At 33.3% G+C, this 15,150-nt stretch overlaps 1 protein-coding gene across 2 annotated transcripts in view; it reads right to left on the bottom strand.

Moving 5' to 3' along the window:
• Nucleotides 1-1,756: 1,756 nt before the first annotated feature.
• Nucleotides 1,757-15,150, bottom strand: part of LOC134695711 (uncharacterized) — a 41,202-nt gene continuing 27,808 nt past the window's right edge. Inside the window, exons 10-12 of one of the 2 annotated variants that reach the window (XM_063557093.1) lie at nucleotides 7,485-7,607; nucleotides 7,052-7,067; nucleotides 1,757-4,347 (exon numbers count right to left, since the gene is read on the bottom strand). In XM_063557093.1, coding sequence (XP_063413163.1) covers nucleotides 7,063-7,067; nucleotides 7,485-7,607 — 128 coding nt within the window. In that variant the 3' untranslated portion in view covers nucleotides 1,757-4,347; nucleotides 7,052-7,062. The remainder of the gene's footprint in view (nucleotides 4,348-7,051; nucleotides 7,068-7,484; nucleotides 7,608-15,150) is intronic. The other variant, XM_063557084.1, reaches the window with a different exon arrangement.

Below are 15,150 nucleotides of genomic sequence, written 5' to 3'. Positions count from 1 at the left end.
GAATAATTTTATTTTAAGCTCCCCTGGACCCGTGGGCCAAGTGAGCTTTTCTTATCACTTGGCGTCCGTCGTTGTCGTTAACTTTTTACATTTTGAACTTCTATAGATCCACTGTATGGAATGAAACCAAACATGGCATGAATGTTCCCCATGAAGTGCTGACCAAGTGTTGTTACTTTGAAGCTGATCCATGATCCAAGATGGCCGCCAGCGGGGGGACTTACTTTAACATAGGACCCTATGGGAAATGCATACAAATGACTTCTTTTAGAGAACCACTGAATGGAATAAACCAAACATAGCATGAATGTTCCTTATGAGGTGCTGACCAAGTGTTGTTACTTTGTAGCGGATCCATCATCCAAGATGGCCACCAAGGGGGAATTAGTTTAACATAGGGCCCTATGGGAAATGCATACAAATGACTTCTTTTAGTGAACCACTGAATGGAATGAAACCAAACATAACATGAATGTTCTTATGAGGTGCTGACCAAGTTTTGTAACTTTGTAGCCAAACCATCATTTAAGATGGCTGCCAGCGAGGGACTTAGTTTGACATAGGACTCTATGGGAAATCCATACAAATGACTTCTTTTAGGCAGCAACCATCTGGGGGGGCTATGGTTTTTTTTTCTGTGCAAACTTTTTTTTTCGCCTTCGGTGAAGAACAATTTATTTTTTTAGCGACAAACTGAAAACTTTTCTTTCTTTCAATTTTAGCATTTTACATATAGTGGCAGCTGAGGGTGAAACAAACAATTTTTTTTTCTCAGGGTCCAAAACAAATTATTTTTTTCACCAAAACCTGGAAACAAACTTTTTTTTCCAAAAAAAAACATAGCCCCCCCTCCCCCCCCAGGAAATCAAATGGTTGCTGCCTTAGAGAACCACTGAATGGAATAAACCAAACATGTTTGTTCCTTTCCTTTTGAGGTGCTGGCCAAGTGTTTTTACTTTGTAGTTAAATTCTTTTTTTTTTATATAATTTTTTATATAATTTTAAAAACCCAAGAAAAGTCAGGTGAGTGATACAGACTCTTGAGAGCCTCTAGTTTTCTCTTTTGAAAGGAATAGTATCTCATTTGAAGGTTTGTTCCTACATGAAAATGTACTTCTGCAAATGTTTCTTTAATGTTTAATGATAATGGCACTGTCAAGAGTCAGAACTGTAGTGTCTGTCTGTGTGCTCTTTATCTGTTATGTAATGAATCAACATTGCTGAACTGGATTTTCAAAAAAGTAGGGAAAAGGCACTCTTCTTATATCTTCTCGTCAATCATTCAATCATTTGTGTTCAGTCGTCCATTAATTTTAACAAGTCTTCTCTTATATGAAATAAGGAGATGTGATATGACTGCCAATGAGACAACTTTCTAACAGAAACCAAATGACTGAGATGCTAGCAATTATAGGATCAACTCACTGCCTTTAAAAATAAGCAAAACTCATACTGCATAGATTGGCTTCAGTGACTGAGAGGTCTAAGTAGGTCACATTTACTGTATTATTAGCCTGTCAAAATTGAGTTTGTGAAGTTGTAGTTTTCTAAGGCTTCACCCATCAATTAAAATTGACTGTGGACATATTCATTGGCTGAAAGTGGCACTAACAATCTATCAATCAATCATACTGCATAGCAAGCTATAAAATATTTCAATTGAATCTCATTCAATATAACCATACACTTTAACTGAGATTTAGAAGGCTTTCACTCATATATCGGACACAAAAATTTGGCCTTGACAAAACAAACATTTACAAATATATAACATTTTAATAACAAAATTACACAACAGATATAAAATAAACATCACAGATGAATGAATACAAATATAAAATTTGCATAATACATGTTTGCTAACTTGTAAGCACCTTTACAAATATTGTATGGAAGTTTTTGAGAACTTTTGATTTTATTATTGTGAAGAGTTGTTACATCAGAAAAGTATTTGTTATTGTATTCACTACACTTCAAATACGGGAATACAAATTATCACAGAAAATTCATTAGTAAAGTAAAATGTCATATAAACATTAATTATACAACAATGGAAATATCCATTATTCTATTAATTGTGTTAGTATAAAAACTACACAATTATTAATTTTGTGGGTATCAGTAGCAATGTGTTTAAATATATAAATCTAAGCTGCATATTGAATAAAACTTTTGAATGCACAATTTCAAGAAAATTTTGGAAAGTGGAACGGAAAACTTATAATTTTTCATATACTTCTGTAAGAGATCCTACACATAAACTGTGAGACTCTTGATATGAAATGTAACTTAGTATATGGATTATCTATTTTTCTTCCATAACCCATCTATCCAATTACTTTTACAGCAATACAAAATATCTAAATGCAGATGGTAATGCTTCATTTTACAGATGAGATAAATTAATGTTGATTAACTACATAAAGGAAAAAGAACAGCATATCTCAATGATTGCAGACATTTTTTAAAAATGCATCCTAATTTTACCCAACCACATTCTGTTGTTTGCAAGTTAATAATTACCCTTCACTTCAAACACAACACACATACACACTAACAAACAGCATTCTAACATACATGTATAACTTTCTGATTATTATGGCGAGTATAAGTTGTCATGGATAAATATATATATTGTGTATATTGAACATTGTATATAAACAGGCAATATCTAGCATAGAGATTCTAAAAGGCAGGATTTTAAAATAAAACAAGTGAAACTGCGAGCTACTGCACACTGATGATACCCCCGCCGCAAGTGGATAATATAAATAGTGTAAAAATATGCAAGTGCTAGGTAAACAGGAAGTTGTCGAGTGATGAATCTGAAAACGCATCACTCGGTATAGCTGACTTATATAAATCCTGAAACCAAATTTCAGAAATCCTTGTATTGTAGTTCCTGAGAAAAATGTGACGAAAATTTTCAACTTGGCTATCATGTGTAAAATCATACAAGTGTTCGGTAAACAGGAAGTCAATTGATGAATCTGAAAACACATCACACGGTATGGCTGACATATATAAATGTTGATACCAAATTACAGAAAGGGTGGATATGTAGTTCCTGAGAAAAATGTGACGAAAGTTTCATGGGACGGACTGACTGACGGACTGACAGACAGAGGTAAAACAGTATACCCCCCTTTTTTGAAAGCGGGGGTATAATAAAATAATATTGAACTCATTAAGGATCTGATTTTGTTTTACATAATTCATTATAATGATCATACATTAAAATAATCTAGCACTGATTTTCGTGTTTTTACTAGATTTTCTTTAAAACAATATCAGAACCCCAAAACATGTGAAGATCAAATAATTAAATTAACTTACAGCTGTTACATATTAAATATCTATTACAATATTAAAAAGAAACGACCCAAAAAGGGTTTTTATACATCAAAGCTCTTTGTCAAGCATTTTTTAACACACAACAGCTACATATGCAGATTGAAATTTCATCAGAGTTCAAGTTTCAAGTTCAATAAGAACTTTATTTTTAAACTTTCAGCAATGTTATCAGGTATGTGTGGTGATAACCTTATCAGAAACGTGTCATCAAATACATTTTTTCTTTTTCTTAATGTTTTGAGAAAGATTTCATAGCAAGTTAAATGTAAAATGTGAAGGTTAGTAAAGAAATGAAGCCACAAATAACTGGCAGTGTTAACACAACTTTTGATCAACGAAGCTAAAAAAAAACAAAAGCACTTTGGGCTGTATCAATAAATATAGTGTTTAAATACCCCATACATATATTTTGATAAATACTGTTTTGAGAAAAATGGTTATTAAAAATATTAAGTGTCAAATGATTCTTTCAGCATTTTTTTTTTTTTTTTTTTACAAATTTTGTATGTGGAAAAGCATCTACACATAAGATAAAAAAAACATTATCACCAATGAGGAATTAAAAAAAAATATATTTCTAAAAATGGATTCCCAATAGCTGGCAAGTCGATCTCTATAGATTGTTTTTAAGTATAATTTTTCACATATAAACTTTTATAACCACCATTTATGAGCTCAAGCAAGATTAAACATGTTCATAGGAAATATTATTCAAGTGAAATTATCTATTCTGATAAAAAAGTCTAAAAATATACACCTTAAAATTTGTCTAACAATAATACATGTGTATATTATATATTGCTTAATTTCTGTGATTACAGTATTTTCACTTCAGCCATAATTCCTTCAGCTCTGAATTCTATCTTCTTGTTAGCTACAAGTCATTCAGCACTGCATCCTATTTTCCTGTTAGCTACAAGTCATTCAGCTCTGAATCTAAGGAGCCCATCTCATCATCAAGATCAAGGTCATCCAAATCTAAGTCATCATCATCTGAAATTACAAAATTCAAAGAATTAGTCAGCCTCATGTAGCAAAAAAAACAACATACAACATGAGTTCCATATTAAGGGAATGTCCCCTTGGTAACTTCACCCTTTTCTATAAGAAGGAAAATAACATTTAGTTATATATATATATCTCTGATCAATTGTCAGAACTTATTGCCATTAGCTTCTCTATGCGTTTACACAATTTTAATCCAAAACCAGATTTATCTTTTCTTTTAAGGCTCCAGTACATAAACTCAAGTTTGAGGATGGGAGAAATATAGATTCCTACACTGCAACAAGTGTATTACGATATTTCTCTACTCGAGACAGTTAAATTTTATTATTTAAAGCGCGAAGCTTGTATAGTGTCAGAATCTGTTTCTCTGATGACTTTAATCATTCTTTTTCAAAGATTTTCAGAAACCTGTGTTCTTTTATGCGTCGTCATCAGGCAAGGTTGCCTTTTTTATGACGTCACAATAGGAAAATTGAGAAGAAAACAAAACATTTTGACATCATAATTAAATTTCCACTAATCATTTGCCGAGAACAGATTTTTCACTAGTGAGGAGAAATATTTTTCTCAGACCAGTCAGGAAATGTGAAAATGGTACAAAAAATTAGAGAATAACATTCCACTTCATTTTGTTTTATGTTGCTATTTTTTTATACAGTAGTCGATGTGTTATAAATTCTGAACAATTTCTGAATATGATAACACTAAATTTGAAGTTAAACCTAAGTAGACAGATCTTTTTCTATTCATAAAAGTCTTCATGGGATTAGAACAATAACACATTACCACAATATGGCCACACAAATGTTCAAGAATAAAAGATATCATCTTCAACTTGCAAATCATATACATTTAATGAATGGCTATTATTTATTTTGAATTTATTGAACCATAAAACTAATTTTTGACTCTTCACATTGAATAATCCGCGAAGCGAATTATGTAAAATGTGAAGAGTCAAAAATTAGTTTTATGGTTCAATAAAATCAAAATAAATTATTGCCATTCATTATAAATAAATTTCTATCAAAAATAAGGCTCAAAGAACTTTTTATATTATTTATCTTGACAATAAAAACGTACACACAAAATGTCACATGTTGGTGTATGAATACACAACGTCAGAATGGGCGTGTCGCCATCAAAATTGACAACATTGAAATTAAAACTAATAATTTTAACCATTCAGAAGACAGTAAATACAAAAAAAATATTTATTTTAGCATAAGGAACATTTTTTGTATTAATATAACATAAATTTAAGTGAATTGTAATAACTATAACTAGAGGCTCCAAAGAGCCTGTGTCGCTCACCTTGGTCTATGTGAATATTAAACAAAGGAAGCAGATGGATTCATGACAAAATTGTGTTTTGGTGATGGTGATGTGTTTGTAAATCTTACTTTACTAAACAGTCTTGCTGCTTACATTTATCTCTATCTATAATGAACTTGGCCCAGTAGTTTCAGTGGAAAATGTTAATAAAAATTTACAAATTTTATGAAAATTGTTAAAAATTGACTATAAAGGACAATAACTCCTTAGGGGGTCAATTGACCATTTCGGTCATGATGACATAATTGTAAATCTAACTTTGCTGAACATTACTGCTGTTTACAGTTTATCTCTATCTATAATAATATTCAAGATAATAACCAAAAACTGCAAAATTTCCACAAAATTACCAATTCAGGGGCAGCAACCCAACAACGGGTTGACTGATTCATCTGAAAATTTCAGGGCAGATAGATCTTGACCTGATAAACATTTTTACCCCATGTCAGATTTCCTCTAAATGCTTTGGTTTTTGAGTTATAAGCCAAAAACTTCATTTTACCCCTATGTTCTATTTTTAGCCATGGCGGCCATCTTGGTTGGTTGACCGGGTCATGCCACACATTTTTTAAACTAGATACCCCAATGATGATTGTGGCCAAGTTTGGTTCAATTTGGCCCTGTAGTTTCAGAGGAGAAGATTTTTGTAAAAGTTAACAACGACGACGGACGACGGACGACAGACGACGACGGACGCCGGACGCAAAGTGATGGGAAAAGCTCACTTGGCCCTTCGGGCCAGGTGAGCTAAAAATGGTGAATTAATTAACTTAAAAACTTGAAACAATTCAGCACAGTACTCTATGCAGATTTTTTATCAAATAAAGCAAATACATATTTTTTCAAGGATGTATAAAAATATACCATGCACAAATTGTTTCAAGCTCCATATAAGGTTTTATCTGTTAAAAAATTCATATAATATGAAACCTGCCCCATATAACTGAATTGATATATCATATTTTTATTAAAAAAAATATTATTTTACAAAGCAATAGATATAAAATAACAGCCCAATGGTTTTTTTTTTAAATACTGCCACAGAAATATTTTATTATTGAATTAATGAATAGAGATATACCATGATGGCCCTCATTCAAGTATTTGATCTTTTGCAGAATATTATAGAAACAATTTACTGGTTCCATTCATATAATTAGAAAAATCTAATTTTATAATGTTGACCCATTTAAATGATGACAGGATAGAAGAATAAGAGGGGCTCTAAAGAATGTTTCTGATGCTGTAACTGAACAACTTAATTAATTGAACAAAAAGTTAAGTACATTGTTTGTAATATCTATTGCTTTTGTAACTTAAAACCTCTCTCCATTAAAATAATGAACAGTTTTACCTGTATATGAATCAACCTTGAAGGAAATACATGAAGTATAATCAGGATTCTAATCAAAGGGAGATAATTCATAATAAACATATATACACATACAAATGAATTACTAATCATTATGATAAAGTTTCAAATTATTCTGTTTGTTCCAATTTGTTTCTTTACCGTCAGCTATCAAGTAAGGATTTCTTTCCCAATCGCATTTTAAGTAAGGTAAATCTTTAAAAAAAAGTCCATTGGAGAACTAGCAAACTAAGTGATTGATAATAAAATACTTTGTGTTCACATGAAGTTTGTGTCAGTCATTTTCCATATGCATCCTTATATTCATTATGCAATTAAAAAAAAGTTGTGTGTTCAACCTGCTGAAAGCTGTTTATATCACTTTGCCTTATGAATGTCTACAAATCTTGAAAGTGATGCAACATAAAATGCTTACCACTGTCTAAACCTTTAATATCTTGTTTCTTTGGGTTGAATATTTCTAAATCAGAATCATCATCAGACACCAAGAAGTCATCTGAATCTACATCATTATCTAACTTGATACTGGCCTTGTATACTGGAATAAATAAAACATTTATAATACAAGGGAGTATCGACACCAAGAAGTCTTCAGAATCTACATCATTATCTAACTTGATACTGGCCTTGTATACTGGAATAAATAAAACATTTATAATACAAGAGGGGATTTTATTACTGTAAATTAAAAAATGATTTCGATGTTTTTATTATTGCGAAAAATGTGTCAGTGTAATAATGGCAATAATTTAAACATCCTTTTTTTTTTTATAGGTGTAATACATGTACCACCAGATCATGATAAGTCACATCCAGTTGTATAGACAAATATTATCTTGAATTTGACAGTTGTAGGTAATTAATCCTATAGTTTATTGCAGTAATAAAGATCTGTGTCATAAACATATGTCTTGGGTATTTCAAATCACTATTATTTTTTATTTGTGGTTTCTATAGAATATTTTGTAAAATTGAGGTTGTATGGTTCCTAAACCTTGTACACAGGTTAGATAAGGGGAGAAATTTGATTGATTAACGTCCGGTGGTGGTTATTTTCTTGTATGCAATGAAATGTTATGTGAATTTTTTTTCTTAAGTAGTGGACAGGATAAAACTTTACTCATCCCAAGTAAAGTATATTGAGTTATGTATATCACACATGACAACAGACTTTCTACAGTTGCCTTTTCCTCCATTCCTGTAGGTTACCTTCATGAGGAACATGGAGGATGTCTTGCAAGAAGCAGGACTTACTTACCCTTCTGGAGCACCTGAGGTAGCATAATTATTTCGGGGTAGGTGTTTCTCATTTGTTTTTGTTTTTCAATGTTGTTGTTTTTACTTGTGTGTCTTGTTTGTTTTCGGGTTTGTCTTTTGTCCATTGATTACCCTTCTTTTTGGATAGTGCTTCAGTTGTCAAGACTTCTTGCATATTTAACCCTTTCCTCCATGGATTTTTTTTTCTGGCATACTTGATTCTCATAGGATTTTTTCAATAATTTTTTTTTATCAGGTTTAAAGTTATAATGCATTGTGAAAAACTAATAATTCATCAATGAAATTCAAGTTAGATATTCTCATGAATATCCTTTTCATATTGGATACAAACTTTTTTAAGTCTGATGCAGACATTTTGTAGTCAAAGTGTTTCAACTGAGATACTTCACAGGCGTCGAAAGGCGTCATTATGGAGTAAAGGGGGTGGCGTCAAAAAGCATCATTATGGAGGAAAGGGTTAACTGGATGTAAACTAGATGTCTATTATGTGTCTATAAGCCACGGATGTCCCTCCAATAATTAATACAGAGTTAGAAAATTACAAGTCAATCAAGCATAATATATAGGTCAGACTGATCTAAGGTTTATTGGGCCATTGTGCTATCTTTATTATAACATGTCTATGTTCTGAGATACGAACATAAACTTAGAAATTATTAAGTCATTGAAGCATGAAAGGAAGGTCAAAATGGACCATGGAACACTACCCAAGACAGTATCATTACTATTCCATGTGGACATAACCATGAAATTAACCAGAGTTAATGGAGAGAAAAATGAAGGTCAAAGTGATACACTACTCAAGATGCTGCTTCCATGGGTGAAGCATCATTACTATTATGTGTACCTTACGAGATATGGACCATCAACAGCATTCAATGGAATAGAGATAAATTTAATTGTGTATATTTACACAATTTTATATACAAAAATAAATATGCACATGAACATATAGAGGCATGCTACACATGAACTGTAAGATTGAGACTACTGTAATGTGGAATAAATGTCCAGAAGACAATATTCTAAACAAAACACCAAATACTAAACATATGGACATAAAGACTAGCAGTCGCCAACAATAGACCAAACCAATGATGCTTGGCAGAACAGACAAACCCCAATTTGAGAAATGCAACATCAGACTGAGAAATTCTCATCTAATGCGAGACTTCATTCATAAAAAAATAAAATATTGTGAAAATTTTAATGAAACCATTTTAAACAAAAATTACAAAGTTTCAAAAAAATGCTTCTGAATCAGAGTGGTCTATTTTTATATATCTTTTTCTGTGCATAGTTCATTTGAAATACAGAGGTGCAGGAATACTTTAGTCCTAATATTAACTATAATTCATGTACTGTTGCTTCAAAATGTCTTTTAATGCAATCTCAAATGAAAAGGCTCCAATATTCTGCACTGAAATAGATATACCAACAAATTTTACATTTATTTGACAGGATGTAACATTTTTGTAAACCTTTGTTCTCTCGGAAGAGGGTTTTGGAAGAAAAAACATGTACTAGGTGGGGGTATATTTTAAAAATCCTTTCCATAGGTGGGGGGGTAAAAAAAATAAGTGGAATTCCATCTTCTCAGACCTGAATAATGAGGGGTTTATCAGAACGTCAGATCAATTTGTGAAAATACTTCTTTTTTTTTGTAAATATATATAAAGGGAGTTGTTGGTTTGTTTTTGGTCTGACTTACTTGGTTTGTGTTTCTTTGGTGATGTTGACTGATATTTTAATGATGATGAGTAGCCATTTGGCACTGGAGTACTATATCTGGGTGTTGTTGGTTTGTTGGTTTGTTTTTGGTCTGACTTACTTGGTTTGTGTTTCTTTGGTGATGTTGACTGATATTTTAATGATGATGAGTAGCCATTTGGCACTGGAGTACTATATCTGGGTGTTGTTGGTTTGTTTTTGGTCTGACTTACTTGGTTTATGTTTCTTTGGTGATGTTGACTGATATTTTAATGATGATGAGTAGCCATTTGGCACTGGAGTACTATATCTGGGTGTTGTTGGTTTGTTGGTTTGTTTTTGGTCTGACTTACTTGGTTTGTGTTTCTTTGGTGATGTTGACTGATATTTTAATGATGATGAGTAGCCATTTGGCACTGGAGTACTATATCTGGGTGTTGTTGGTTTGTTTTTGGTTTGACTTACATGGTTTATGTTTCTTTGGTGATGTTGACTGATATTTTAATGATGATGAGTAGCCATTTGGCACTGGTGTACTATATCTTGGTGTTGTTGGTTTGTTTTTGGTCTGACTTACTTGGTTTTTGTTTCTTTGGTGATGTTGACTGATATTTTAATGATGATGAGTAGCCATTTAGCACTGGAGTACTATATCTGGGTGTTGTTGGTTTGTTGGTTTGTTTTTGGTCTGACTTACTTGGTTTATGTTTCTTTGGTGATGTTGACTGATATTTTAATGATGATGAGTAGCCATTTGGCACTGGAGAACTATATCTGGGTGTTGTTGGTTTGTTGGTTTGTTTTTGGTCTGACTTACTTGGTTTATGTTTCTTTGGTGATGTTGACTGATATTTTAATGATGATGAGTAGCCATTTGGCACTGGAGTACTATATCTGGGTGTTGTTGGTTTGTTTGTTTGTTTTTGGTCTGACTTACTTGGTTTATGTTTCTTTGGTGATGTTGACTGATATTTTAATGATGATGAGTAGCCATTTGGCACTGGAGTACTATATCTTGGTGTTGTTGGTTTGTTTTTGGTCTGACTTACTTGGTTTATGTTTCTTTGGTGATGTTGACTGATATTTTAATGATGAGAAGCCATTTGGCACTGGTGTACTATATCTTGGTGTTGTTGGTTTGTTGGTTTGTTTTTTGGTCTGACTTACTTGGTTTATGTTTCTTTGGTGATGTTGACTGATATTTTAATGATGATGAGTAGCCATTTGGCACTGGAGTACTATATCTGAGTGTTGTTGGTTTGTTTTTGGTCTGACTTACTTGGTTTATGTTTCTTTGGTGATGTTGACTGATATTATAATGATGATGAGTAGCCATTTGGCACTGGAGTACTATATCTTGGTGTTGTTGGTTTGTTTTTGGTCTGACTTACTTGGTTTGTGTTTCTTTGGTGATGTTGACTGATATTTTAATGATGATGAGTAGCCATTTGGCACTGGAGTACTATATCCAGGGAGTTGTTGGTTTGTTTTTGGTCTGACTTACTTGGTTTATGTTTCTTTGGTGATGTTGACTGATATTTTAATGATGATGAGTAGCCATTTGGCACTGGAGTACTATATCTTGGTGTTGTTGGTTTGTTTTTGGTCTGACTTACCTGGTTTGTGTTTCTTTGGTGATGTTGACTGATATTTTAATGATGATGAGTAGCCATTTGGCACTGGGGTACTATATCTGGGTGTTGTTGGTTTGTTTTTGGTCTGACTTACTTGGTTTGTGTTTCTTTGGTGATGTTGACTGATATTTTAATGATGATGAGTAGCCATTTGGCACTGGTGTACTATATCTTGGTGTTGTTGGTTTGTTTTTGGTCTGACTTACTTGGTTTGTGTTTCTTTGGTGATGTTGACTGATATTTTAATGATGATGAGTAGCCATTTGGCACTGGAGTACTATATCTGGGTGTTGTTGGTTTGTTTTTGGTTTGACTTACTTGGTTTGTGTTTCTTTGGTGATGTTGACTGATATTTTAATGATGATGAGTAGCCATTTGGCACTGGAGTACTATATCTGGGTATTGTTGGTTTGTTGGTTTGTTTTTGGTCTGACTTACTTGGTTTGTGTTTCTTTGGTGATGTTGACTGATATTTTAATGATGATGAGTAGCCATTTGGCACTGGGGTACTATATCTGGGTGTTGTTGGTTTGTTTTTAGTCTGACTTACTTGGTTTGTGTTTCTTTGGTGATGTTGACTGATATTTTAATGATGATGAGAAGCCATTTGGCACTGGAGTACTATATCTGGGTGTTGTTGGTTTGTTTTTGGTCTGACTTACTTGGTTTATGTTTCTTTGGTGATGTTGACTGATATTTTAATGATGATGAGTAGCCATTGGCACTGGAGTACTATATCTGGGTGTTGTTGGTTTGTTTTTGGTCTGACTTACTTGGTTTGTGTTTCTTTGGTAATGTTGACTGATATTTTAATGATGATGAGTAGCCATTGGCACTGGGGTACTATATCTGGGTGTTGTTGGTTTGTTTTTGGTCTGACTTACTTGGTTTGTGTTTCTTTGGTGATGTTGACTGATATTTTAATGATGATGAGTAGCCATTTGGCACTGCAGTACTATATCTTGGTGTTGTTGGTTTGTTTTTGGTCTGACTTACTTGGTTTATGTTTCTTTGGTGATGTTGACTGATATTTTAATGATGATGAGTAGCCATTTGGCACTGGGGTACTATATCTGGGTGTTGTTGGTTTGTTTTTGGTCTGACTTACTTAGTTTGTGTTTCTTTGGTGATGTTGACTGATATTTTAATGATGATGAGAAGCCATTTGGCACTGGAGTACTATATCTGGGTGTTGTTGGTTTGTTTTTGGTCTGACTTACTTGGTTTATGTTTCTTTGGTGATGTTGACTGATATTTTAATGATGATGAGTAGCCATTTGGCACTGGAGTACTATATCTGGGTGTTGTTGGTTTGTTGGTTTGTTTTTGGTCTGACTTACTTGGTTTATGTTTCTTTGGTGATGTTGACTGATATTTTAATGATGATGAGTAGCCATTTGGCACTGGAGTACTATATCTTGGTGTTGTTGGTTTGTTTTTGGTCTGACTTACTTGGTTTTTGTTTCTTTGGTGATGTTGACTGATTTTTTAATGATGATGAGTAGCCATTTGGCACTGGAGTACTATATCTGGGTGTTGTTGGTTTGTTTTTGGTCTGACTTACTTGGTTTATGTTTCTTTGGTGATGTTGACTGATATTTTAATGATGATGAGTAGCCATTCGGCACTGGAGAACTATATCTAAGGAGTTGTTGGTTTGTTTTTGGTCTGACTTACTTGGTTTATGTTTCTTTGGTGATGTTGACTGATATTTTAATGATGATGAGTAGCCATTCGGCACTGGAGAACTATATCTAAGGAGTTGTTGGTTTGTTTTTGGTCTGACTTACTTGGTTTATGTTTCTTTGGTGATGTTGACTGATATTTTAATGATGATGAGTAGCCATTTGGCACTGGTGTACTATATCTGGGTGTTGTTGGTTTGTTTTTGGTTTGACTTACTTGGTTTATGTTTCTTTGGTGATGTTGACTGATATTTTAATGATGATGAGTAGCCATTTGGCACTGGAGTATTTTATCTTGGTGTTGTTGGTTTGTTTTTGGTTTGACTTACTTGGTTTATGTTTCTTTGGTGATGTTGACCAATATTTTAATGATGATGAGAAGCCATTGGCACTGGGGTACTATATCTGGGTGTTGTTGGTTTGTTTTTAGTCTGACTTACTTGGTTTGTGTTTCTTTGGTGATGTTGACTGATATTTTAATGATGATGAGAAGCCATTTGGCACTGGAGTACTATATCTGGGTGTTGTTGGTTTGTTTTTGGTCTGACTTACTTGGTTTATGTTTCTTTGGTGATGTTGACTGATATTTTAATGATGATGAGTAGCCATTGGCACTGGAGTACTATATCTGGGTGTTGTTGGTTTGTTTTTGGTCTGACTTACTTGGTTTGTGTTTCTTTGGTAATGTTGACTGATATTTTAATGATGATGAGTAGCCATTGGCACTGGGGTACTATATCTGGGTGTTGTTGGTTTGTTTTTGGTCTGACTTACTTGGTTTGTGTTTCTTTGGTGATGTTGACTGATATTTTAATGATGATGAGTAGCCATTTGGCACTGCAGTACTATATCTTGGTGTTGTTGGTTTGTTTTTGGTCTGACTTACTTGGTTTATGTTTCTTTGGTGATGTTGACTGATATTTTAATGATGATGAGTAGCCATTTGGCACTGGGGTACTATATCTGGGTGTTGTTGGTTTGTTTTTGGTCTGACTTACTTAGTTTGTGTTTCTTTGGTGATGTTGACTGATATTTTAATGATGATGAGAAGCCATTTGGCACTGGAGTACTATATCTGGGTGTTGTTGGTTTGTTTTTGGTCTGACTTACTTGGTTTATGTTTCTTTGGTGATGTTGACTGATATTTTAATGATGATGAGTAGCCATTTGGCACTGGAGTACTATATCTGGGTGTTGTTGGTTTGTTGGTTTGTTTTTGGTCTGACTTACTTGGTTTATGTTTCTTTGGTGATGTTGACTGATATTTTAATGATGATGAGTAGCCATTTGGCACTGGAGTACTATATCTTGGTGTTGTTGGTTTGTTTTTGGTCTGACTTACTTGGTTTTTGTTTCTTTGGTGATGTTGACTGATTTTTTAATGATGATGAGTAGCCATTTGGCACTGGAGTACTATATCTGGGTGTTGTTGGTTTGTTTTTGGTCTGACTTACTTGGTTTATGTTTCTTTGGTGATGTTGACTGATATTTTAATGATGATGAGTAGCCATTCGGCACTGGAGAACTATATCTAAGGAGTTGTTGGTTTGTTTTTGGTCTGACTTACTTGGTTTATGTTTCTTTGGTGATGTTGACTGATATTTTAATGATGATGAGTAGCCATTCGGCACTGGAGAACTATATCTAAGGAGTTGTTGGTTTGTTTTTGGTCTGACTTACTTGGTTTATGTTTCTTTGGTGATGTTGACTGATATTTTAATGATGATGAGTAGCCATTTGGCACTGGTGTACTATATCTGGGTGTTGTTGGTTT

Source organism: Mytilus trossulus, chromosome 1 (assembly GCF_036588685.1).
Source record: "Mytilus trossulus isolate FHL-02 chromosome 1, PNRI_Mtr1.1.1.hap1, whole genome shotgun sequence".
Classification (NCBI taxonomy): Eukaryota; Metazoa; Mollusca; class Bivalvia; order Mytilida; family Mytilidae; genus Mytilus; species Mytilus trossulus.
The sequence above is the reverse complement of the archived record's forward strand: the minus strand, read 5'-3'. Positions and strand labels throughout refer to the sequence as shown.